This window comes from Hoplias malabaricus, chromosome 18, assembly GCF_029633855.1.
Source record: "Hoplias malabaricus isolate fHopMal1 chromosome 18, fHopMal1.hap1, whole genome shotgun sequence".
Classification (NCBI taxonomy): Eukaryota; Metazoa; Chordata; class Actinopteri; order Characiformes; family Erythrinidae; genus Hoplias; species Hoplias malabaricus.
The window spans coordinates 25,475,908-25,500,208 of NC_089817.1; the positions used below are offsets into that span (position 1 = coordinate 25,475,908).

At 39.1% G+C, this 24,301-nt stretch overlaps 3 protein-coding genes across 6 annotated transcripts; 2 read left to right on the top strand and 1 right to left on the bottom strand.

Annotated features, from left to right (window-relative positions):
* On the top strand, positions 1-10,780 carry mier3a (mesoderm induction early response 1, family member 3 a). Of its 4 annotated transcripts, none has more exons than XM_066651355.1 (14): positions 8-91; positions 958-982; positions 2,218-2,310; positions 2,486-2,631; positions 2,987-3,121; positions 3,287-3,407; positions 5,209-5,282; positions 5,455-5,524; positions 5,660-5,805; positions 5,973-6,051; positions 6,137-6,231; positions 6,347-6,474; positions 6,581-6,726; positions 7,236-10,780. In XM_066651355.1, exons 4-14 carry the CDS (start codon positions 2,533-2,535, stop codon positions 7,682-7,684), a joined length of 1,542 nt encoding a protein of 513 aa, XP_066507452.1. In that variant the 5' UTR covers positions 8-91; positions 958-982; positions 2,218-2,310; positions 2,486-2,532; the 3' UTR covers positions 7,685-10,780. The 4 variants fall into 4 exon arrangements, with proteins under 4 accessions (XP_066507450.1, XP_066507452.1, XP_066507449.1 ...); XM_066651354.1 differs by lacking the exon at positions 8-91 and adding an exon at positions 133-246; XM_066651353.1 differs by lacking the exon at positions 2,218-2,310 and having other exon boundaries at positions 1-91.
* Positions 10,781-13,280: 2,500 nt separating this feature from the next.
* setd9 (SET domain containing 9) lies at positions 13,281-17,918 on the bottom strand. Its single transcript, XM_066651503.1, has 6 exons — positions 17,749-17,918; positions 16,582-16,916; positions 15,557-15,680; positions 14,517-14,632; positions 13,562-13,667; positions 13,281-13,428 (listed from the first exon to the last, which is right to left on the bottom strand). The coding sequence occupies exons 1-6, from the start codon at positions 17,844-17,846 to the stop codon at positions 13,341-13,343; spliced, it is 867 nt and encodes a 288-aa protein (XP_066507600.1). The 5' UTR covers positions 17,847-17,918; the 3' UTR covers positions 13,281-13,340.
* Positions 17,919-18,510: 592 nt separating this feature from the next.
* Positions 18,511-23,839, top strand: pdxp (pyridoxal (pyridoxine, vitamin B6) phosphatase). Its single transcript, XM_066651655.1, has 2 exons — positions 18,511-19,319; positions 20,927-23,839. The coding sequence occupies exons 1-2, from the start codon at positions 18,698-18,700 to the stop codon at positions 21,253-21,255; spliced, it is 951 nt and encodes a 316-aa protein (XP_066507752.1). The 5' UTR covers positions 18,511-18,697; the 3' UTR covers positions 21,256-23,839.
* Positions 23,840-24,301: the final 462 nt, after the last annotated feature.

Consider the following 24,301-nt stretch of genomic DNA (forward strand, 5'->3'; position numbering starts at 1 on the left):
CGAGAATACTCTCATCCTATTGGTCCGCCGCCTCAATCCGGGTTCTAGCGTAAAGCCCGTTTAGTATCGGAGAGGTATCAATATGGCGGAGGTAAGATTGGAAAAAGACGGAGCAGTTGACGCACCTTTAACGTTGTTTTCTCATCTCTTTCTGGAGCTGGGCGAAATGTTTCGGCGGGTTTAGAACGATGAAGTTCTTATATACGAGAAATGCGCGTTTATTTTGGGAAAGGACTGCGTTTGACGGTAAAAAGAGCGATTAAACCCCGCTCGGCTTTCGTATCGTCGGCTTTAGGCCGGGCGGCAGTTCTCTCAGCAGCTCCGCCGAGCTCCGGTTCACTGAAATTTCATCAAATGAAGGGTTTTAAATGAGCTATTTATACAAGAACAGTCTTATTTTATCCTGTTTAATTATGTCTGTTTGACACACGGAACGTCAGGAACTAAATTCGGTTATTTGAGTCTGAAATTTAGATTTTACAGTTTTAGTTGAGCGCGGTTTTATTAAAAAAATAACGTCGTTTTTACTCTACTACAGCAGGATAACGCAGCGTTCACTGAAAGAAAGTCGCGGTAGTCCGCCAGATAAAATTGACTGAGGATATGATAGACAGCTACAGCGAACCAGTTTGTCTGAACCTCCTGTGTACACCGAGCTGTAACAGTTATCGTTTTAGTTGAGAGTTCGAGTTCCACACATCGATAGACAACTCTGTAGCCGTAAATGTTGTTGAAATGTTATTTAATTGAACTTGCAGACTAGTTTTTCACTTCAAGTCACAATATGTAACTTTTGTCTCCCATAAAACGTTTTTTCCCCTAGAATGCCGATGTCCCTTTTTATTCTTTTCTTTTTTTATTTCAGCATGATATATTGCCTAATACTTCTGTTTTAGCAAAGTTTGAGTATGAGTTTGTGTAGTTTTTGTAATCTGACATGTCACTTTCTTGTTTCAGGCTTCCTTGGGAAGTACAAGTCCAGGTAAATGAGACTCACCTCAAATTCTTTAAGCTAGTTCAAAGTTGTATGTATACATACTTACAGCCGTTTGCCTCACATTTTCTGCTACAGTATGTTTTATCAGTCTTATATCTATCTGTATATTCTGTAAACTATACCTTGGGATTCATATTGATCAGCCATAAAATTTAAAAGCCAACTTATGGTTTCCACAAACATTGTCATTTTCATCAGCTCCAATTGTATGTCCATGGTTTACTTGAATAATTAGAGCAGAGATTGTTTAAGTGGTGTATCATTCTCAGCATTGCAGGGACATGTTGTGCTGGTGTTAGTGTTGAGCTAGTACAAGTGGATCAGATACAGCAGTGATGCTGGAATTTTCTAACACTATCCATTCACTGTCCACACTATTAGAGCTACTTGCCTTGAACAGATAGAGCGACTGGAAATTAGAGAGAGTAACTCGTTGCTGCAGTTTTGTGCTAATCATCCTTTAGTCCTGCATCAGTGTCATAAAGTGCCCCTAGAATGGTTTTGGATTAATGTTTTTGAATCACTGACTATTCCGTGTGTAGCAGTAACACTGAATTGCATGGACAGCCATGGCCCGGTGGCTAGGGAACTGGGCTTGTAACTAACCCCCAACTGCTTCCCTAGCCACAGCTGCCCACTGCTCCAGGAATGTGTGTTCACTGCCCCTGAGTGTTAACGTGTGTGTAAAATGTGTTTTACTGCACGAGTTGTGTTAAATGCAGAGAACAAATTACTGTGTTCAAGCACAGGGGCCAATAAAGTGATTCTAACTAAAAAAAAAAATTCTAGCACTCCTGCTCTTGTACAGAGTAGCACACTAACACACACAGATTATACTTCTGTCATTGCACTGTTGAGAATGATCAACAACATAAATATCTGCTCTGTGCGAGTACTGATCATTTATAAAACTTTTAAATAAGGCTTACAATTTATGCATAGCTACCTATGGGCAACAGACAGTAATTGTAGAAAGACATAATGCATGTTTAGGGTAAGTGGAGTTTAAGTTGACCATGAATGTGGAAACAAGACTTTTGTTATGGCCGATTGGTGTATGTTAATATGATGGATTACTCAGTATTAATTTTCTATTACATGTCTATTAATTGTCTATATGAAAATGTGTTATGGCTGAACGAATTGAGAACCATTTACTTGCCATTTTTGTACAATATTTCAAATATAATTTAAATGTGTTTTATCTTCTATAAATTAAGCTCCAAGAAGACCGGCACATCAATTTTTTCGGACTTGAGGCTTGAATGCTGAATCTAGTGTGCCCAACAGCAACTTCACCACTGCATTATTAGGTTAAAATTTCCCCCTTAAAATATAAGATATATAAATATTGCAAGACACGTTCTTGCATTTTGAACATTTCAGTATTAAAAAGATTAATCGTTCAGCCCTAATATTTATGTATCTTTGTTGATTTTGTTAAATAACTGGGGATTTTTTTAAAGCAATATATTGTATCCTTTGCAGTTGGCTCTTTGTCATCAGAGGATCACGACTTTGACCCAACAGCAGACATGTTGGTCCATGATTATGACGATGAGCACACTTTAGAGGAAGAAGAGATGCGGGAAGGAGAATCAAACAGGAGTTCGGAGATTGCAGATCTGGAGAAGGTAATGCTTGCCTTATTTTGGTGATTTCTTATTATCTTAATTTAGAAAAAAATATTATTCCATTTGTCTAGAGGCATGCACCAATATGGTCGTTGTAACTACCCGAGTTATCTCTACAGAGAAATCTTGTAACATTTGTTTGTAGAGGGACACAAATTAAGTAAAATATTGTTAAACGCAGACATTTTAACGTAGTAGTGCAATAAACGGCTAATTAAATATCAGTTATTTGAATATATGGAACATTAGACAAATAGAAACAGTTGGCTAGTGCTAGTATATGTTATCGAAACACATCTGACCATCCTAATTTAATTTTGATTTTGTCATGCATCCCTACAATGAATCAAATCAGGAGGGGAACATGCCATTGGAGGAGCTGTTGGCCTTGTATAGGTATGAGCCATCAGTCAGCACTGTAGGCGGTTCGAGTGTGGACAGTTCCTCTGTGGAACTTACTGATGAGTTACCTGACATGACATTAGACAAGGTAAGTTACATTTGAATATATACTTTCATTTGAAAATCTTAAAATGCGTAAAATTTTTCAGAATAATTGCGTGTAAATATGACACAATTTTGTAATTTAGGACCAAAATAATGTTCATTAAAGTATTTTGCTCTTTCTAAAAACAAATACATTTTCTTTGGACAGGAGGAAATTGCTAAGGACTTACTGTCTGGAGATGATGAAGAAACCCAGTCTTCTGCTGATGATCTCACACCATCTGTGACCTCACATGAAACCACTGATTTCTTCCCCAGAACCCTTCGCTGTAAGTTTTGAAATGGCAAATTTAGCTGAATAGGAGATTTTGTCATTATTCGTTTAGGAAACATTAAGGCTAGAATTTATATCAAAATATGTTTCTTAATTTTGGTCAATAGGATATAATGCAGAAATTAATATGAACAATATAAAAGCCACAGAAAAACTATCAAGAAAAAACAAGAAACACGACATCACCATCAAACATTAACCTCTTGACTTTCTCTATATTAATTTTAAAGTTAATTAAAAAAAATATTGAACCGACTGCAGCACCCGGTAATGAACTTGAGTGACAGTTGATGTAACTGTGTATTGAAATGTTGAAAATGTGTTAAAAAAAATTGACACTTGATATTGTGAAATATACTGAAATTGATTTATTGTCCAGTCCTAATTAAGAGTCACTTGTGCATCAGTTAAGAGAAGAATGTTGGTGCATAGTGATTTTCTTTTTCTTACATAATCATAAAGTACAAAATAATTTCAAGTAGGAAAAATGGTTTTTAAATTAAGTCACTTTTACCTGTAATTTTTTTTAAATACATATAGATATCATTAGCATGCAAACTGTAGTAACATGCCAATATTACAGAGAAATTATTTAGAGAGTAATTTAAGTCTGGAAAGTCCATGCACATATTGTTCCTTTATACAGATCGGCTATAGCATAAAATGACATCAATTGTTTCTTACCTCATCATCATCATCACTGAAACATTAAAAGTCTGTAGTGGTTACAGGAAATTGATAAATAATAAAGTAATATATCATTTAAAATAGAATTTTACAAGCTGTAATACATAAAAATATTATAAATATTTGTGATAAGTTAAAAGGTAATATCAACAGTGATACATTTTAAAAAGCCAGTATATAGGGGTGGGTGTAGGGACTTTTCGTTTTGTTTGTCATTTGGAACAATTGGTATCTAATTTCTAGTGTGTGGAGACTATTCTTTAGCTTTTAATGTTATATAAATGTTTTTTTTATTAAATATAAAGTGTTCTAGTATTGTGCTTAAAGCAGTATAATTAAGAATTTGTTTTATCGATATGCAAAAGAAATATTATTGAAAAAAAAAAATGGCTTTGACTGAAATTTGAATCTTGGCTGTCATCTGTGCCTGTGAGAATTTTCAGGGTACGTAGCTGCAAGAAGGTGACAGAGCACATATTTGATAGATTTGTTTCTAAAATCAAAGTTACAGAAATTCAAGAGAAAATGGCCTCCCTGTTTGACTTTACATTCTTATTTTAAAGTTAAATGGTAATTTTACGTAAATCATGTCTACTTTTTTGTTTAGGCAAACAAACAGCTCTATGGTGCAGCTGTCAGTAGTTGGGTAGAGGTATTCCCCTGCTGTTTATAAGATTTCCTGTTTTTTGCTAAACTGCTGATCATTTTAAACTGGATTTCTATAGCTCTCAGAAGCCAGTCAACATTGCCGTAACTGTTGTTGCACAGAATTTGGCGTAGTTGACCCACTAACCAACATAGAGTGGCTAATTTCATTAAATATTTTAAGCATTTAATGCTTAAGGGATGAATATAATACTCACAATTATTTAAATTTTGGACCTATGCTCCCAAAATAAATATGCTTTAGCGTTTCTTTGCACTCTACTAAATAAAAAGGGAAAGCTAAAGACCAACATTTCTCAGAGCCTGCATTTGTTGTCTTTTATAAACCTATTGAAAAGGCCTCTTGAAAAATTAATTGCACGATTTTCCAGAATTTTTCCAAAATGTTTAGCTGCTGAATACAAAATCAAATCAATGGTGCCTGTCTGTGACTTCTATTGTAGCCAACACTATCTATGATGGAGACAAAGAGTCTGAAGGTGAGGAAGATGGTCTGAACACTGAGGACTCAAGAAAGGTGAGGCCTAGGTGTTTAAGTTTCATTTTAAGATTGAGATTTTGTACATGTAGGAGTAAAGAAGTAGCTTGCTAAAGATTAATATTAAGGTTTTTTGTCATTAGTGGTATTTTAAAATATATGCTTTGTTTTCAAGTTGTATCTTGGTGTGTTAAATATTATTACTTTTTAGGAAATCATGGTTGGATCTCAGTACCAAGCTGAAATTCCCTCCCTTACCTGCTATAATGATCATGAGAAGGGTAAGTTACATGTTGTGAAATAAAATATCAAACCACAGATATTGGTCATTCATATTTTGGGAAATTGTCTTGATTAATATAAAATTGTCAGTGCTGTTATTGCATTGTTTTAACATGATTTCATTCAATCTGCAGTTTATGATGAAGATGATCAGTTACTTTGGCAACCGGGTGTGTTACCAGAGTCAAAAGTGAAAGACTTCTTGCTAGAAGCAACTCTGTCAGGCACTGATGGACCAGGAGAGGGAGATGGAGAGGGACTTGTTAGAGATAATGAACAGGTAAATTTGGCTTATTTTATTTGGTACATTAAAATGTCAAGAAATTATATAAGTCTTTGACATATGCATGTGCAAGAAATCTGTTGTAAAACTGTAGTATTCTTTCCTACATTGTGTTGTATCACAAGCTGCAAATGGGTTTTAATTTATGTTTTTATTCCATGCAGGCCTTGTACGAGCTTGTTAAGTGTAACTATAATGTCCGGGACGCTCTCGAACGGAATCGCAGCAATGAAAAATCAAACGGTATTTTGGCACACACATTGTTAAGTAATTGCAAGCTGTGTTTGGTACAGTTATAAAATGGAACTCACTTAAGTTCTTTCTTTAGATGAAATGGTCCCGTGGTCTGAAGAAGAATGTAGAAATTTTGAACATGCTCTTCTATTATATGAGAAGAACTTCCACCTCATTCAGAAGCACAAAGTAAGACAATTTCATCAGTGAATACAAAACCGTGTTTAGGGATTGGATTGGTGAATTTTTTTTTATATGTATATAATTGAAATCATAAATTGCTACTTTATATGTTGTCTTTAAGGTGAACACGAGGACTGTGGCTGAATGCGTTGCCTTTTACTACATGTGGAAAAAGTCAGAACGCTTCGACTTCTTTGTTCAACAAAATCGCTTTGGGAAAAAGAAGTACAGCAGCTACCCTGGTGTAACGTAAGTGTTACGCCAGATACATTTTAAGGAATTAAGGCAACTAGCAAAAACTAATTCACTTGAGAGAAACCAGAAGTACAATGTGTGTTGTAATCTGGCTCTGCAGGGACCTGATGGATCGTCTGGTAGATGAAGCAGAAGGACTTGTGGATGGCTCAGGCTCTGTCTGCTCTAGCAGCAGTGGCAGGATAGAGCCCTCAGCTGACCAGCAGCTCAACATCTTGAACTCCATTACTGCCAGTGACCTGTCTGGTATGTTCATCCTGCTGTTTTGGCAATTGTCACTCTAATTCTAATATCTTGTTGGACGTTTTTGAGTGTGCTTTAAAAGAATACTTAGGCGAAAGTTTGACAATTTCCTAATGTTAAGTTCCCAAAGGCATAGTAGCTAGGTGTTCAGTGATTAGTTGTTGCCATCGATTAGCTGTCATTGCTTGAGGGCACAATAATTCAGTATGTTCATGTCATTCATTGTAAAAGAAAAGCGTTGTGTAACACTCAGGAAACTGACAAAATGCAATAGAAAGCATTAAGGGCAGGATTTTGGTTTTATTATGTGGTTAAAAATGCACAGAGAACTATGATGTGCCATAGGATGAAAACTCAAAGGAAATTACACAAAGATGAAAAGATGTATTTATTGTGGTAGTTGTCCTTGTAGTTGTAATTTGTGTACATTTAACATAAAATATATTGAACCTGGGCCTTTAGTAGTAACAAAGAATGACAAATTTACCTAATTATTCTTTCCCTCTCCATAGCATTAACCAGCAGCGTGGCATCTGTATGTAACCCTGGAGACGTGAGCTGTTTGGACTCCTACAACTTCTCTTCTCTGGAAGGGCTCCACCGTGGACCCCTGGGCCACGATGAGCCCCTTGGCTTCTCCGGCAACGGAGACGGTGACTGCCTCAATCTGCTGGACTCTGGCTTCTACCATTCTGACCTCGGGCAGCTCAATGTGTGCAGTGAAGACTGTGACAGGCCGCCAGCAAAGAGGCTGAAGATGGGCCTGTCTGAGCCCTTTCTGAACGAGGTGGCTGTGGGCAGCCGCAGCATGGGCGTGGACTTTGAAGGCCGCACGCACCACATCACTAGTGCCAAAATGGCAGTTTCTGTCACTGACTTTGGCAGCCTTTCGGCCAGCGAGGCCAGCAGCTACATGGGGAGCCACACACTACATCAGCACACGGCGCTGCAGTCCGAGTGACCGCTCACAAAACAAAAACGACTCCCTCCGGTTTGATGGGACCTGCTTGCAATCGAACCATGTACATAGCAGCTCACTGGAAATTTAATTACTACTTTTTGTTGTTTTTGTTTATTAATTATGTACATGTGCGTGTATATATGTACAGATACCTTTTTTTACTCTGACATCAGTGATGTCTTATTGTATAGACCTTAATCTTGAGTTCTCAAGAGTTAATACAGCCATTTATTTTCAGTCCGGAATATTTTGGAAAGTGTCATGTATCCTGTCCGAATACTGTGGAAGCTGAACTTGGGATAGGAGTGGAAGGTCTGGACTTTCACTCTGTGTCGGTAGTTGCCAGAAAAGTCACTGAAATGTCTCTCACACACTTCTACACCATTTTCACAGTTGACAAGGTCTCTGGCGATAAGTCTGTTGGTACTCAGCTGTGTTGACCGGTACCTACTCCTGACTCATAGTTTTTATGTAAGGTGAAATTATTTCCAAGTATTAAAATATATTTGGAAATGTTTTCATGCAGTGCAAAAACGTTGTGTTGTGTAAATGGAGAGGATGTGCACACTAAAAGAACACTTCTCTGTTTTAAGATTCACAGGCTCTGGGCAGTTTTAATCATAGTCATGCATTGAAGTGGCTCTGCAGTTAAGGATTTAGTCACTCTGCTTTGACAAGTAAAATACTGCAGTTCATAAGAAAACCCTTTTATATGGTCAATCGAGCTTTATTGTAGATGCAACAAAGATTTGTAGATTTCTATAAAAGATTGGTAATTACCCTTTTTTCCCTTCATATTTGAATGCTTCAGTAGATCTTTTCATTCATCGGACAGAAGGAAAACACTGCAACATTGTGTGCTACACACCCTTTTGAAAGTTTTTTTTATTTATTTGTGCTCTTTATATACTCCCTTTTGCATTTTTTTGGAGTCAAATGTTGGTTTTGGGGGGTATTTATTGCTGTAAAGACCATTGGACTGCACTTTGGTCATTACGAAGCAAACCTTAGCTGTATTCTGAGGTCCTTTTGTGTAAACAAGAAGAATTGTGATGTTTTACTGGCACATGTCCTTTTCTATGTTTCAATGTGTTCAACTGTTATCAGTTCTGCCCCCTGTTTTGTTCACTAGAGTGATTCTTTATTTGAAGTATAATGGTTTGCATGGGTTTTTTTTTTTTTTTTTTTTTTTTTTTAGGCAAGCTTAAGTAGTTGCAGACATTATTTGGGATGTTTGTTTGTTTAAAAAAACAAAAACAACAACAAAAAAAAGTTCACATCTTAACAGCCAGTTTTGTATATATTCACATTGACAACTTCGTGTCTCCCCCAACAGACCCTCTTGTTTTTATTGCCAGTTGTTTCTAGAAGTGGTACTGAAGGTCCCAGGTGCTTGTTTGCGTTTATTGTACCTCTCAAGACGGAATATTCAACTCTACATCCAAATGGTCCATGAAGGGAAGAGGCTAACCTAAATTTATCTATGCATTTATTACAGTGATTTCAACTTGGACATGGTTATTTATGACCTTACTTGAACCTGTGAATCTGAGAGATTGCATTTTCAAGTAAGAATGTTTGAGTGACTTTGTAACTGGTTTGGTTTACACTAAGACCTGATTGTTTTCAGATGGAGAGTACCCTTTTAGCCCTTGTTTGGTGAAGGTTCCCAGCTTTGTTCTTCATATCCCTTATTGACATGATCAAGTATATTTACCTCAATATGGCTTTCCTCCGTGAACTTACGTACTCTCATATGGCAATAATTTGTAAATATGTACAGACACCAACATAACCTTCCCACTTTCTCTTCCTTGGCAAACAGACTTGAATTTAAAAACTTTAAAATCTGTGCTTTTGAGTCTGTAACTTTTAAGTATTCCACAGAAATGCCTTTACTTGCTTTAATGTTTAGCTGATATATATTATATACATATATATTTTGTTTTTTCCTTTTTTATTATTTTTTATTGGTTTTGCTTTATGACAGATTTGCTTAAGAAGAGAGTTATTTATTTATTTATTCACTTAAAACTGCAAGTGGGTGTAGTGTGTTTGATGTTCAGTACATGGCGCGTGAAGCTAAGCTGTCCTCCACTGCCAGCCTAGCGCTTTTGGGGTCTGCATGTTCCCGGGCTTCCTGTGGTCCGTGCAGACCCGGTAGAGCGTCCCTACGCACCAGTCTTCACAGATTAATTAGTGAAGTAGTTGAATGTACAGTATTATGTTCTGGGGGGTTTACTGAACTTGTCTGAGAGAAAGAATGTTTGCTGGTTAAGGCAAGGCCCTTTTTGCAGTGTTGCCTTAACACTTGTTGCTTATTAAAAAACGTGCATGTTTAAATCTACCTGGAAAAAAAACACAAAGACAATGGCCTCGTTGGGAGGGAAAAAGACTATTTTGTGCTGTTTTATGAGACTTGAGAGGTCCTTTTTGAGAAATTTAAAGGCTGGTGAGAGAGATGACCTGAGTATGGCTCATGCTATGTAAAATCGTTTCCTGTACCTGAGGCCAGAATTCTCCATTGTTTTTGTTTTTCATTACATACTTGAAGGATGTGTATTGATACACTTTGTTTAATACACTTAAACAATATTCTCAGATCTGAGTCCTGTAGGTTGTGCAATTAATTTTTCCTGTCCCTCCAAGGATTGAACAGAGCTTTAGGAAATTGTGTTGGTGAAGTAACTTATGTCCAAAGTTTGTATGAAAAGTACTAGCTTAAAATTGTTGTAAATGTAGTGATGGTCATTTGCTTCCAGGGCAAAACTTTTAATGTAAATTTAAGAAAACCATCCTTATGAGGATAACCTTGTTTTGGTTAGTTTTTCTTTTTTTTTTTTTTTTTTTTCTTTGTTTTTTCTCTTTTCTCCATGCATTCACTTTTTGTGCTGGGGGGGAAACTAAGCATTACAGTAAAAATTTCTTCGACACTTATTTTGGTGTAAAGAAATGATAGTGTTAAATAGACAATCAAACAGCAATTACTATTCAAAAGAAATTTTATCATTCATAATATTTGTACATAGACACTTTCTGTTTTGTTGGTTTTTATTTTGTATTTTCTGTTATAATTAAATGACTGGCAAACAGATCCAGGAATAAAGTTCTGGAACTATTATGTCTTTCTTTCAGATATATTTATACTTTCCATAGAGGTTATATTCAGTTGCCGTTGTCCTGTAGGCCTCTTTAACTAGATATGACAGGAATGTTTTAATTGAGTTCCAAAATATACATTTTGTAAATTTTCCATTAAAAGAATATTGTAAGACTGACACAGAGCTTTTAAAACCAAGTAATAATAATATACAATTATTTGCCATTGTACAACATAATGTGTCTTCCGCATTTAACACCTGTGGCAATGAAAACATACACACTAGTGCACTAGGGACTATGAACACACATGCAGAGAGGGGGGCGTACTGTGGATGTTCCTGCCTGTCTTGGGTATGAACCGGCAACCTTCTGATACCAAGTCTGGTCCTCTAACCATTAGGCCATTGGAGGAAAACAATGCACTGGAATGAGTGCAAGACTAGTTCAGGAAATTTGGACTACATTGCTCATAGTATATGCCATAATTTACCTATTTACACACAAGTGTACATTATTTCACTAAAACATTGACCTACTGAAAAGTAAAAGGTGAATGATCTGCTGCTGGTTTTGTTTGTTAAAAGCATATTTGGCCATTTATATTCACCTGAAAAATAGCTGAGGCTGATATCTTCCTTCTTAAATACTCATTTCCACCTTAAATGTCATTTTAGAAGTTAGCTGTTTATTCATTCATTATCTGTAAGCACTTCAGGGTCGCAGTAGGTCCAGAGCCTACCTGCAATCATTGGCCGCAAGGTGGGAATACACCCTGGAGGGGGCACCAATCCTTTACAGGGCAACACAGACACACACATTCACTCATGCCTACGGACACTTTTGAGTCGCCAATCCACCTACCAACGTGTTTTTGGACTGTGGGAGTAAACCTGAGCACCCGGAGGAAACCTACGCGGACACAGGGAGAACACACCAACTCCTCACAGACAGTCACCTGGAGCGGGAATTGAACACACAACCTCCAGGTCCCTGGAGCTGTGTGACTGCAACACTACCTGCTGCACCACCGTGCCGCCAGTTAGATGTTTACTTATTGACAAATTTTGTATTCATACATTTAGTTCCACTATAAATGGGTCGGTTTACAAGGCTAATATTGTTATACTTATGTTATTCGCCAGCTTATTTGAATTTCCTGTTTGTTAAATAGGTGAGGCTGAAGTTAGCTTTAGAAACAATTCTACTTCCTCACTTGCTTCACTGAAAACACAAACCCCAGAGTTTTTGCTTTTAATCTATACATGCTTGTCTATACTTTTATTATTTTTCAGAAATTACCTGTTCCTCAGAATCCATCTTGTTCTGTTGGGCTCTAAGCTGTCTCCAGCTTTCAAATGGAACACCAACATTTTCTTTCATTTTACTCTGGTCTCTGGTGACGGAGCTTATTAGACAGAAGGATTCTGGGGCTTTTTGGGTCCAGTAGAAACTAATGTTGTCTCTGTGTGCTCCTGTATGGTCAGTGTAGCTGAGAGAATGGACAATGAATGTAGAAACAAAGGTGGTCATAATGTTATGGTTGATTGGTGTATATTGCTCCTTAAAAATCTGAATTGTCAGTGTCATTGCCAGCAGATAGTGTCGCAGTCACACAGCTCCAGGGGCCTGGAGGTTGTGGGTTCGATTCCCGCTCCGGGTGACTGTCTGTGAGGAGTGTGGTGTGTTCTCCCTGTGTCCATGTGGGTTTCCTCCAGGTGCACCGGTTTCCTCCCAAAAACACATGTTGGTAGGTAGATTGGTGACTCAAAAGTGTGTGTGTGTTGCCCTGTGAAGGACTGGTGCCCCCTCCAGGGTGTATTCCTGCCTTGCGCCCAATGATTCCAGGTAAGCTCTGCACCCACTGTGACGCTGAACTGGATAAGCGCTTACAGATAATGAATGAATGAATAAATTTGGTTCATGGTCACATTAAGCCTAATTTATTATATTACATTATTTAACAAAATTCTTGGGTTTTCCCCAGTTCTTGATAGTGATTGCAGTTGCAGCACAAATATTTTAAGTAATATTCAGAACATGTATTTTCTGAGTTTCTGTAAGAATTGTTATTTTTAAATAGAGTTGAATCTGAGAACATATGTCCTTATTCCATGAAGAGATTGAAAACTGTTTTATCCTAAAATTGTAACTATTGTGAATCCAACATCAGGCAATGGATTTGTCCACTACTATGAAGAAGCTTTCAGAGGCATTAAACACTCTGCATGTCTCGTTCCTATCACCACCACTGTGAACAACTCAGACTTGGAAAGCATCCCAAAAATTGACTGTTTGCATCTTTATATATGCTAACATTGTGAAAAATAGAATTTCCAATTTCCTTTTAACATAATTATTATATTTGAATCCACTTGTTATTCATCAGTAAAAAAGTAAAACAGTAAAAAAAAACATGAAAATTAACATCCCATTCTCCTTAAACTGTTAGGAGCTTAATGATCTTTAAAAATCTTCCAGAACCAACATCGATTACTTGGCTTTATTTCATGTTTATACAATACATAACCATATAAAACACTGTTACATTATCAGATTAGTGCACAATGGTATAGTAGTTGGAGAACAGCTCTTCACCCCTGTTAATGTCCCTTAATGACACTAGGACAACACACCGCAGTGGTCTGAAAAAGAATAGAAAAAAACTAATTAAGCCAATTAACAGCACCACAAATATAGATGAGCATCAGCAGTTACTGGGCAGAACATCAAATATCAAATGGTTTTAGTTCATTTTAAATACGATGTATGCCTTGCCTTTGTATGTGTGGCCTGTAAGTAACATTGGGAAGATACTGACGAAGCTCTAGAGGAAATTCATCAGGGACATCAAATTCCTGGTAACAGACGTTGGCAGTTTTTTCTAGGGGGAAATGAGAGAACATAGTGACTAAGACAAAATGTTGCAAAATGTCACCAATACCTTAAATATACACATTTAAAAACTGTAGTTCTACAAGGGTCCTTATTAAAATAAATGGTTCTATATAGAACCCTGGACACTTTAAGAACATTTGCATGGTATATGACACCAAGAACCATTTTTGGTGCCAAAGAGAACCCTGTTCTAAAAGGTACTATATAGAACCACTTCTCCATCAATTTTAATGACCCTTTCATGATGCAAAGAACATTTTAATTATGTTCAGGGTTCTATACACTACCTTTTCCTTTAATAAAGAACACTTGTAGAGCCATTGTTTTTAAGTGTGTATCATAAAATACCCCTTTATTTTCTGTAACCATTTTCATCATCACAGGGAGTCCAGAGCCTATACAGTTGAGTGCAAGGCAGGAACCATCAGAGTCTTACTCATTCACTCACACAAGTGGGGAAAGTCTCACAGCTAATCGATCTATTAGCGTGTGCTTTCGGATTGTGAAAGGAAACCCAGGGGAAATCCACACAGACACGGGAAGAACACACAGAACTTCTCACAGACAGCCACCCAAGGCCAGGTCTGAGCCCAGGAACCTGAGATTCTGGAGCTTTGTGGCAGTGGCACCACTGTGTGTATTAGTAGAAACCAATAGGCAGCTGTTTTCACTATGCATGCTACAGCTAGGGATTACTGAGATGAAGCTGAAAATTGGTGTCCGTTGTCACATTTTTCTGTTAACTTTGTGCTTCCTGTCTGAGCACATAATGCAGCACATCTGCATTATCTTCAAATATATCACAGGTTAAGTGACCATACATGAAATCACTTGCCATTGGAGCAATTGTTGACATACTGCCCCACTGCTAGAGGATTCTCTGGATGAAGCGTTAGCCATGAGCTGTCACTCAGCCTGAATGGACCAAGTCTGTCCCGTCCACTGCATGACCTAGGAGACAGAACAAAGAAATTCTGAATTTCACCATTCTCCAGATTAGCTCCAAAAATATAGCCATTAATTTATTCACAACCAAGTCGGAGTAATACACCACCTTAGTTTGATCAGACCAAACCTAATCTGGGGTGTAACTAATTCAGAAATTTGGTTGACCTCAGAATTCTTTTACATTCACATTCAATCTCCACCCAACTTCTAGGACTGAAATTTGGTGGTGTGGGTGAATATTCCTGTAGATTACTTTGAAAACCAAAAGTGTGTCTCCTGAAAATAATGGCTGCTCTCCTTCACAGTACTAAAATAAACTATATTAACTATATTATGCTCCAGGTCACTGTTGGTAAGGAGTTGGTGTTCTCCCTGTGTCTGCGTGGGTTTCCTCCGGGTGACTGCCTGTGAGGAGTGCGGTGTGTTCTCCCTGTGTCTGCGTGGGTTTCCTCCGGGTGACTGTCTGTGAGGAGTGTGGTGTGTTCTCCCTGTGTCTGCGTGGGTTTCCTCCGGGTGACTGTCTGTGAGGAGTGTGGTGTGTTTTCCCTGTGTCTGCGTGGGTTTCCTCCGGGTGACTGTCTTTGAGGAGTGTGGTGTGTTCTCCCTGTGTCCGCATGGGTTTCCTCCGGGTGCTCCAGTTTCCTCCCACAGTCCAAAATCACACATTGGCAGGTGAATTGGTGACAAAAAACGTGTCCCTAGGTGTTAGTGAATGTATGAGTGTGTCACCCTGCGAAGGACTAGCACCCCCTCCAGGGTGTGTTCCTGCCTTGTGCCCAATGATTCTGGGTAGGCTTTGGACCCACAGGTGGTCCCTGATTTTTGCACATTTTAAATGACAAATTGTTTAATACAACAACCTCCACACTCCTGCTCCCAACTCCCTAAATGGAAACTGGAGGCCCAACAAAGAGAGGTCATACTCACCGAAACACCAGCTTGGACAGTCCTTTATCATTGCCGTCTATCAAAACACCATCTATACATCTAAAAACAAAAGGGTTTCTTATGGACTGGATGAGAATAGGCTCATCTGCCTGATACACCGTGCCTGTGAAGACAGAAAAACTGCCTTATCAGTAAATTCTTAAAGTTGAACTCTAATAGTATCATGAGAATATACAACATTTCATTAGACCCATTAGTTTAAGTGCCTTTTTATGACATGAAGCTTATTGAAACACTCATTCATTATCTGTAAGCGCTTATCCAGTTCAGGGTCGTGGTGCGTCCAGAGCCTACCTGGAATCATTGGGCGCAAGGCAGGAATACACATTGGGCGCCAGTCCTTCACAGGGCAACACAGACACACTCACACCTATGGAAACTTTTTAGTCGCCAATCCACCTACCAACATGTGTTTTTGGACTGTGGGAGGATACCGGAGCACCCGGAGGAAACCCACGCGGACACAGGGAGAACACACCACACTCCTCACAGACTGTCACCCGGAGTGGGAATCGAACCCACAACCTCCAGGTCCCTGGAGCTGTGTGACTGGTAGAGAATCAGACTTATTTGTTTCAGAAATGTCCTAGCAATAGAGGTTGTGTATGATACTTCTCAATGTAGTAAACAGAGGAATTGTGTAAAAAAAATCATAGATAATTGTTGAGAATATGACATGAATTGGGTGGCACAGTGGTGTAACTATCACACATGCAGGATAATGGAGCTGCAGGTTGAAGCCTCTAACCCATGCTTGGCACTGACCATGTTAACTGTTGTATTAAATTGTTGTATGCAATTGCTCCAGAGCATCCCATTTTGTTTCATGCTTTCCATGGAGATCATACAAATTGTAAATGCACATTTATTTGAATGCCTGTCAGCAATGGGTGCCCCTTAAAAAACCTGTCTAACTTTTGGAAATATAGTGAGTGTAAAACTGATTAACTATCCAGAGGTGACCCATATTTGTCTAAAGCGTAAGTCTGGTGAGGGTTATGTACCTGGATACATTGCTACAGTTACACCTTTTGGCACATGTCCTTCTGTAACAAAGACTCCAGTTCCTGCTGATGGAAGCGTGCTGGCCTGTCTCTCAATACAGAAACCCAGCGTGTCCAGCATTGTAGAACAGGGGGACACTTTTATTGTCCCTGTCAAATCATTCTGAGCCCTGAGGTATTTCTCCTGGGAGGTGGTTGGGAGCAGGTGAAGATGCTCAGTGTGTTTTCTCCAGTCATTCCTCAGCAGACCCGTAAAAAGACATGTGAGGGTCTTGATTACCTCTCCATCTTCAATAAGTTTGTCTTTGGAATGATCACTCACATGGCGGAGGGTTCTAGGAGAGGAAAAATAACACCAATGAAGAGACTACAACAGGTGGGTAGGGTGTATAATGCACATACTTAGTTGGAAATGGATTTTCATTTGAATGATTACTTTCTGCATATGAAGTTAAATTGCAGGTTTAGTATATATATGTCACATTGGGGGTGTTGGAGTGAGGTTACGCCCCTCGCAGCCGTTGTATGCTTAGCTGAACCTATGTGTGCTTTTAGGTCCTTTACACCTTTATTTGTTACACAAAACATGGGAATTTCTTTTTTAATTAATCCGAGAACTTACATTTATGTTTCGGCATAGTTGCTCGAGATGAGGGTAGGTACATGAGCTTTACCTGACGTAAACAAGGACTACTGACGTGCAGACTGACCAATTAAATGTTTACAGAGAAGGTTAACTGTAGCTCTACAGTCAGACCGTCCAATCAGAAGATTTTTAGGCTACTTCACCACGCCCCCTTCTCAGTCAAGCGAACCAATCGGAGTAGGGGAGGGCGGGACTGGTTTGTGAACGAAACTTCTCGAAGTTCTACGTTTGTGAAATTCCGCCCGGACATATTTTAAGTTTAAAAAAGAGCACATGTCCGGGTAAAAGAGGACGTCTGGTCACCCTAAAATAAACACATAAGTAAACATTCTTAGGAAATTGTCTTTTTTACTTTTAGGTCAGAAGTTCTTAGGAGCTCTTATTACTATAGTTTAAGACACGTTTTCAATTAACCACAGAAATGTTCCAATGGTGTGGCTGTATTCCACTCTCTACTAAACCATGTTCCTGAAATCAAGCTGTCTAAAATATCAGTCAGTAAAGTGTCAAATAATACTAACCTCTCATTTCTTCGAAGATTTAAAATCATCCACGGTACAAATCTGTGTCTGTATGATTTCCAACTCTCCACTAAGAGCTTTATTAGACTTTTTCTCATAATATTCCATCAAAACCAGCTACAGTCAGATCAAGTTGTGTACTGTAGTTTCTCCGCTGTGAGGGCGACATGGGCGCGTGAACAATCGCACATTTCTAGGCTCCGTTCACTAACCAAATGAATGAGCTTCTAAGGATAGTGCACTAGTTTTGACTCAGTTTTTAGTGCACTATGCTGCGGTTTGGGCAAGACCCGTGATTTCATTCTGTGGTGTCCAACGGTTTTCTGTTCTCGATTTCATCCGCGGTCGCCACCTAGCACAGCGGAGAGCGCAAGAAGGGTTGTTTAATAATAATAATTTTAACCATCATCATCATCATTATTTATTATTGTTGTTGTGCTATTGTTTTGTTTTAGTGGTTATAACATTTGTGTTTGCAATCATTGTTTTATAATGAAATATTTTTCACATTCAGCATTATAGTCAAACATTTTATTTTATATAAAATATAATTTTTATATTTTATATTTAAAAATGGCTTTACACACACACACACACACATTATTAGTTCTAATTCCTTCTCGTGTTCAGACGCAGGGGCCAACGTTCATTTTACCACAGTAATTGATTACCATTATAGGGTCCGTTCGTCAGAGCTTATTGGTGTTCGCCTGATGACGAAGGCGGGTCCACGTCCTCTGCACCAATAAGCGTCAGCAAAAGCTATCTCCTGAGACCCGCCCCCTCTGGCGGACGCTGTGTGAAGAGACCGGAGCTGGGCGCCGTTCATTCTTCAGTTTAATGATGCGAATGACTTAACCGTTGATTTCTGAAATTAAATTTTTTTAAAATCTAAGTAACCGTCATCATAGGCCCGCGCGCGAGCTCGCTGCCTCTCGCGTCGATCAGGATGGCCGTTGGCGGCGGCGGTGGTGGCGGTTGCCGCAGAGTGCGCGGCGCGGAGCTGCGCGAGCTGCTGGAGTCGAAGCGCGACGTTCTGTTCGACTGCGACGGTGTGGTTTGGAACGGCGAAGCGGCGATTCGCGGGGCTCCTGAGGCGGTGCGGCTGCTCAAGCAGCGCGGCAAGCGCGTGTTCTTCGTCACCAACAACTGCACGCGACCGCGCGGCAGTTATGCCGCCAAGTTCTCGCGCCTCGGCTTCGGCGACGTGGCCGAGGAGGAGATCTTTAGCTCGTCGTACTGCTCAGCGGCCTTCCTGCGAGACACGGCGCAGCTCCGCGGGAAGGTGTTCGCCATCGGCGGCAGTGGCGTGCTGCAGGAGCTCCGGGCCGCGGGGGTGGACGTGGTGACGGAGGAGGACTCCGCTGGAGCAGAGGGCTCCGAGTCCTGCAGCAGCATCGCAGACTGTCCGCTCGAGGAGGACGTGCGCGCGGTGCTTGTGGGCTACGACGAGAAATTCAGTTTCATGAAGCTCGCGAAGGCCTGCTGCTATCTCCGCGACTCCGAGTGTCTGTTCCTTGCTACGGACCCGGACCCGTGGCACCCGCTTCGTGGAGGGAGAATCACACCCGGTAGGTTCCTTACACATGCAGGGAGTATCAGTGCTGCATTTTTAAGACCACTTTTTAAGTTGTCTGTCGTACTTCAGTTATTATGTATGTATGTGTGTGTAAAAGGCATATGCATATATAAAATATTACACATGCATTGAAATATTATAAAATTGGTAAACATACACTTATCTTTACATATAAATGACAACAGCCATGCTGTATATCTTTGTCCTAATATACTAAATGCATATAACATTTGACTGCAGAAATAGTTATGTATAAATGCAAATAAAACTCTACCCATTTCTCTGTCCTGTCCTGAAATATACACCCTTTGCCCTGGCTTTTGGAGCTTTCCATGTTCCTAATACATCTGATATAATCACCTGTTAAAACCGCATTACATAAAATTTGTAAAATTGAAAGAAAATGGGATACGGAATGAAAAACAAAAGCTGAAATGATTTTTCTGCTGCTGTGCGTTTCCCTGTAAAGCTTAAAAACGCATCAGCATTAAGAGCTGTCAGATTCTGCTCTACGTTTTCAGACTACATCACACAACCTTACATTTTACAGTCACAAGCAGGTAAAAAAAAAAAAAAAGGGAGTCCAGGTAGGGCAGGATACCTGGGTCTTACAATGCTGATTGTTAATGAAGGCATTTCCATCACAGTGTTCTGATCATATTCACTTTGAACACTCCTTCAGTGTGAGTATGCTTGTCATCTTAAGATAAATCTATTTTGGAGAACCGGAATGCAGTGTGACCCTTGTTAGAAAATTATTTTGCATGTTTTTTTTTCCGATTATATATTTCCATCAGGGTGGTTGTGAATTTCCTACAGGCGACAAACATATATAGTGCTGCTTTTAATGATTTGTAGTTTTTTTTTTCCAAATTTCTACATAATGTAAGAAATGGGATGTAAATAAAACCACCAGCGTGTTTTAAATCTAATACACAATGAGGAGAAACTATAAAACTGAGAAATTTTACAGTGTTGGTCCCCAGTGTCTACTACAGAGAGATAGCCCTGATAGACACTATTACATTTATCTGACTAGATAAAACACTTCTAAAATAGAAGTATGATCAAATTTGCCATAAATGTATCATGCAGCAGGAAGCTTATTCATTACATATTCATATAATAATATTTTGGGAAGTAGCTCTCAGAGGCAGTAAATTGCAGATGTATTTTCACTATTTCTATCACTGGTGCTTTATATGCCTCAGTGAGAATCACGCAACAGGAGTTGAACTCAGATTAGGCCTTTGTCCAGTCAGTAGAGTAAACCTCGTGAACCTGGGTTTATCTGAGTGTACATCATCACTGACCTCATTGCTCCAAGACAAATGTTTGTCCTCTTGTGCAATATTTATTGAGAAATTGCCATGATTTGTGTTACACTTGCACCATGTCCTGGAGTGGGCACTGAATCACATTTTGAATTGGTGAGTGGTTCACAGTGGTGGATGCTGGCAGAGTGGCTGTCTTTTGTCCAAGCTTTTCAGGAGCATGCAGCAGCTACAAAAGGCAGTTTCAGTAAATGTCAGCGCAGGGCTTATGCAAACATGGTGGACAGGCTTTGACCGCTGACGCTCTCTGCTTTCGTGTGCACAGGTTCAGGGAGTCTCACCGCAGCTCTGGAGACAGCTAGTGGAAGGAAGGCCATCGTAATCGGTAAGCCCAGCCGATTCATGTTCGAGTGCATCTCCAGTCAATTCGATCTGGACCCAGCCCAGTCCCTGATGGTTGGTGACCGTTTGGAGACTGACATTCTCTTCGGTGCCAACTGTGGCCTTTCCACCGTGCTTACACTGACCGGCGTGTCGACCATGGAGCAGGCACAAGAGTACAAAGACAGTGAGTCTCTGGACAAGAAGGACTGTGTGCCCGACTACGTGGTGGAAAGTATTGCGGATTTCTTGGAGGCTTTGGAAGAGGAGTAAGGATGATTCCCATTGTGACTGAACCCCACAGTGCAAGAGACAACTCAGCCCGGCACGAAGAAGCAGTCATTACTGTCAGTCTTAAGTCTTAATCCCAATACTGTTGCTTGTGGTGTACAGTATAGCTATGTGTCAACATGGTTCGTCTAATTTTATCCTATGAATTTTCAGTCCACAATCCTGATGATGACAAGGATGTAACATGTATTTGAACTACAAAACCTTGGAGGTATACCACACACATTGACGATTAAAGCACAGTGGAAAAACATTTGGACGACATCATCCTGGCTGTAATTTTCGTAGTATACAAGGCGCACTTTGGGGTTATAAAAATGGCATGCCACGCACAAAAACAGAAAAAAAAAAAAGAAATACCACAAAATAAAGTAGTGCTTTGGGAAATATTGTGTACATGATCCTTGAATTCGTGAAGAAAATAGCTGCTTTTTTTGAAACCGTTTAATTTTAGCTGTATAATAAAACTACTGAAATGTAATTTAACAGAGAATGTAATGCAGTGCAGAATAAAAAAAATATGGCATTCCCCCAGAAAGTTTAAACCAGTAGATGTTTTTGTTTGCACATATGTAATAACTGAGGTATAACATTATGATCAAATATTTATAATTGTTAAAAAAATTACATACAGATTATTTGGATGAACAAAAATTATATTTGTATAAGCTACTGTGTGTTAACAGACACCTCACCCTGGGCACAAGGCGGCTAATACTTTTCCAGTCCATCTATTAGCCAGAATCACAGTATAAACATTATTGGGCCAAACAGCCATTTTAAATCACAAACTGTGAAATCAATTGCCTATTTAACTAACATTATTTCAATAACGAGCATATTGAGTCATGCATGATTATGCTATGGCATTTTGCTATAGGATTGCCAACGCAGAACAATAATATATGATTAAATATACGTTGATCCGTTCCTACATTGCGTCGTAAACCGATTTTCGGTGTAAGTCGGAAAATACGTACGTACTGTACGTAAATATCACACTGTAAGCACTTATCCTATCCTAACACCTATCCTCCTCGGTCCCGAGCCGCGTAACCGTGTATTCTTCCGCCGCGCACACCACACACGAAGTTCACGTTACAACGTTTACGACGCAAAACCACTTAAGTCGAAACAAGGCTTTATACAGTAAACGGGAGATGTGTCGTAACCACGAAACATCGTAACTCGGGACTGACGTGACCCGAGGACCTCCTGTACTGAGATACTGTTTGATAGGATCTGTTTGGTTACATCTTTAATATTCATGTCATAAAATTGAAGCACATATTGGCCAAAATGAAAAATATATCAAAATCCTGCTGATTTTAGCCAGTTCTTATGCATTCCTATTATAATACATTTTTTTGCGCCCCTAACAAAGTAGATTGGCATTTGTCTGCAGTTCTATGATTCATTAAAATGGAATTAATTTTATAACCATTTAAATTTTTTTTTTCAGGCAAGAAAACCCCAACAAAATTAATTAAGCGACAATCAATGCATTGCCTATCCAGTCTGGACAACACTGGTACTGTAATTTACCTCTGACATGTTCTCTGGTCATTGTTGTGTGCGCTCTAGGAACAATTTTAATGAACAGCAAAGACGATGACTATGTATTGTGCCAAATGGATTCACAGGAAACGACAGGTTGATTTATCTGTGCTGTAAGATAAACTCGTTGATTTCTTTTTGAAGAACGTCTTGTATTTGGTGCCACTTTTTACCAATCCACAACATTCTTGGAACAAGTTCGTACTGTTCACAAAAGAGGCCTTTTTGTGAAAGCATTTTCAAAATAGATTTTAATTTAAAGGAGCAATACGTCATTTTACAATAATTAATTTCATGTTATGTATAAAGTACAGGTCACATGACATGAAACATTTAACTGTTTGTAGTACATGAGCCAACCATTTCCCACTCCAGGGAGTACAGAATTGGTGACGCATCCTAGGCACAAGGTGTCAGTATAAGAAGAATTTAAGGTGAAAATGACTGATTGCTCCTTAAAAGCATTCCTTAATGATTAGCAATTCATGAAATCGGACCATTTTTGAGCCACTAGAACTGGATTTGGTCGCAGTCGATACAATCTGTTCCACTCTTCTTTTTTTTTTTTCGTAAGCCCTCAGTGAAAAGCTTGAAACAAGCAACGTGCCAAGTTGTGTGTGCTTCATTCAAGAAAATGTGTACCATGAAACCACTGAATGTTTGATTTTGTATGAATGATGACCCAATTGAGTGCTTAAGGGAGTTAAACTGTAATTTAAAATGCTTGTGATACTGTTACTAGTAATTACACTTAGTGTTGGCTGTCTAGTAGAGACTGGACAGTCGTGGCTTACTTGTGAACCACCAGGAGCTTGATTGACTTTTAGTCATTGTTTATTGTTCTTAGCTAGACACTGCAATCTGTACCTGAAGGAATATTATTTTCAAATGAAGTATGTAATTAAGGGAATGCCAAACATCTGTGTGAATACTGTATACATACTGTGAACTGGTTTGGCGTTTAGTATTTATGTAAGTGGTGTAAATTTGCCTTTCTAAATAAAATTTGCCTTGGATCTTAACTGATTTTTCCCAGTCTCTTCACACTGGTGTCTAAAGCTTCACATTGTGAATGATCTACATGTGTCTTAAACAATATACACAATCAGACTGAAAGTTGGGTGCACACACTGCAGCCGAATACAGTAATAAATAAATACAGAAAGATATTTTATAATAAATACAGATACAGATATTCTACAGCAACAACATGACCATAATGTCACTGTGCCCAATGCAAAGGGTCAGTTAGAGGGTGGAGCTATTCCACAAAGAAGGATTTCTTTGTTAGCCAGCTAACTTAAGCCCAAAGCCAAGCCTGTCCAATGGGATCTGAGGGTGATGCCTATTGGACAGTCCTCATCTTTGGGCTTAAGTTAGCTGGCTCAATCCTGCTTTATGGAATACACCCCAGATCTCAGTAATGTTCTTGTATCTGAATGCCATCAAATCCTCAAAACCTGGAGTCCTC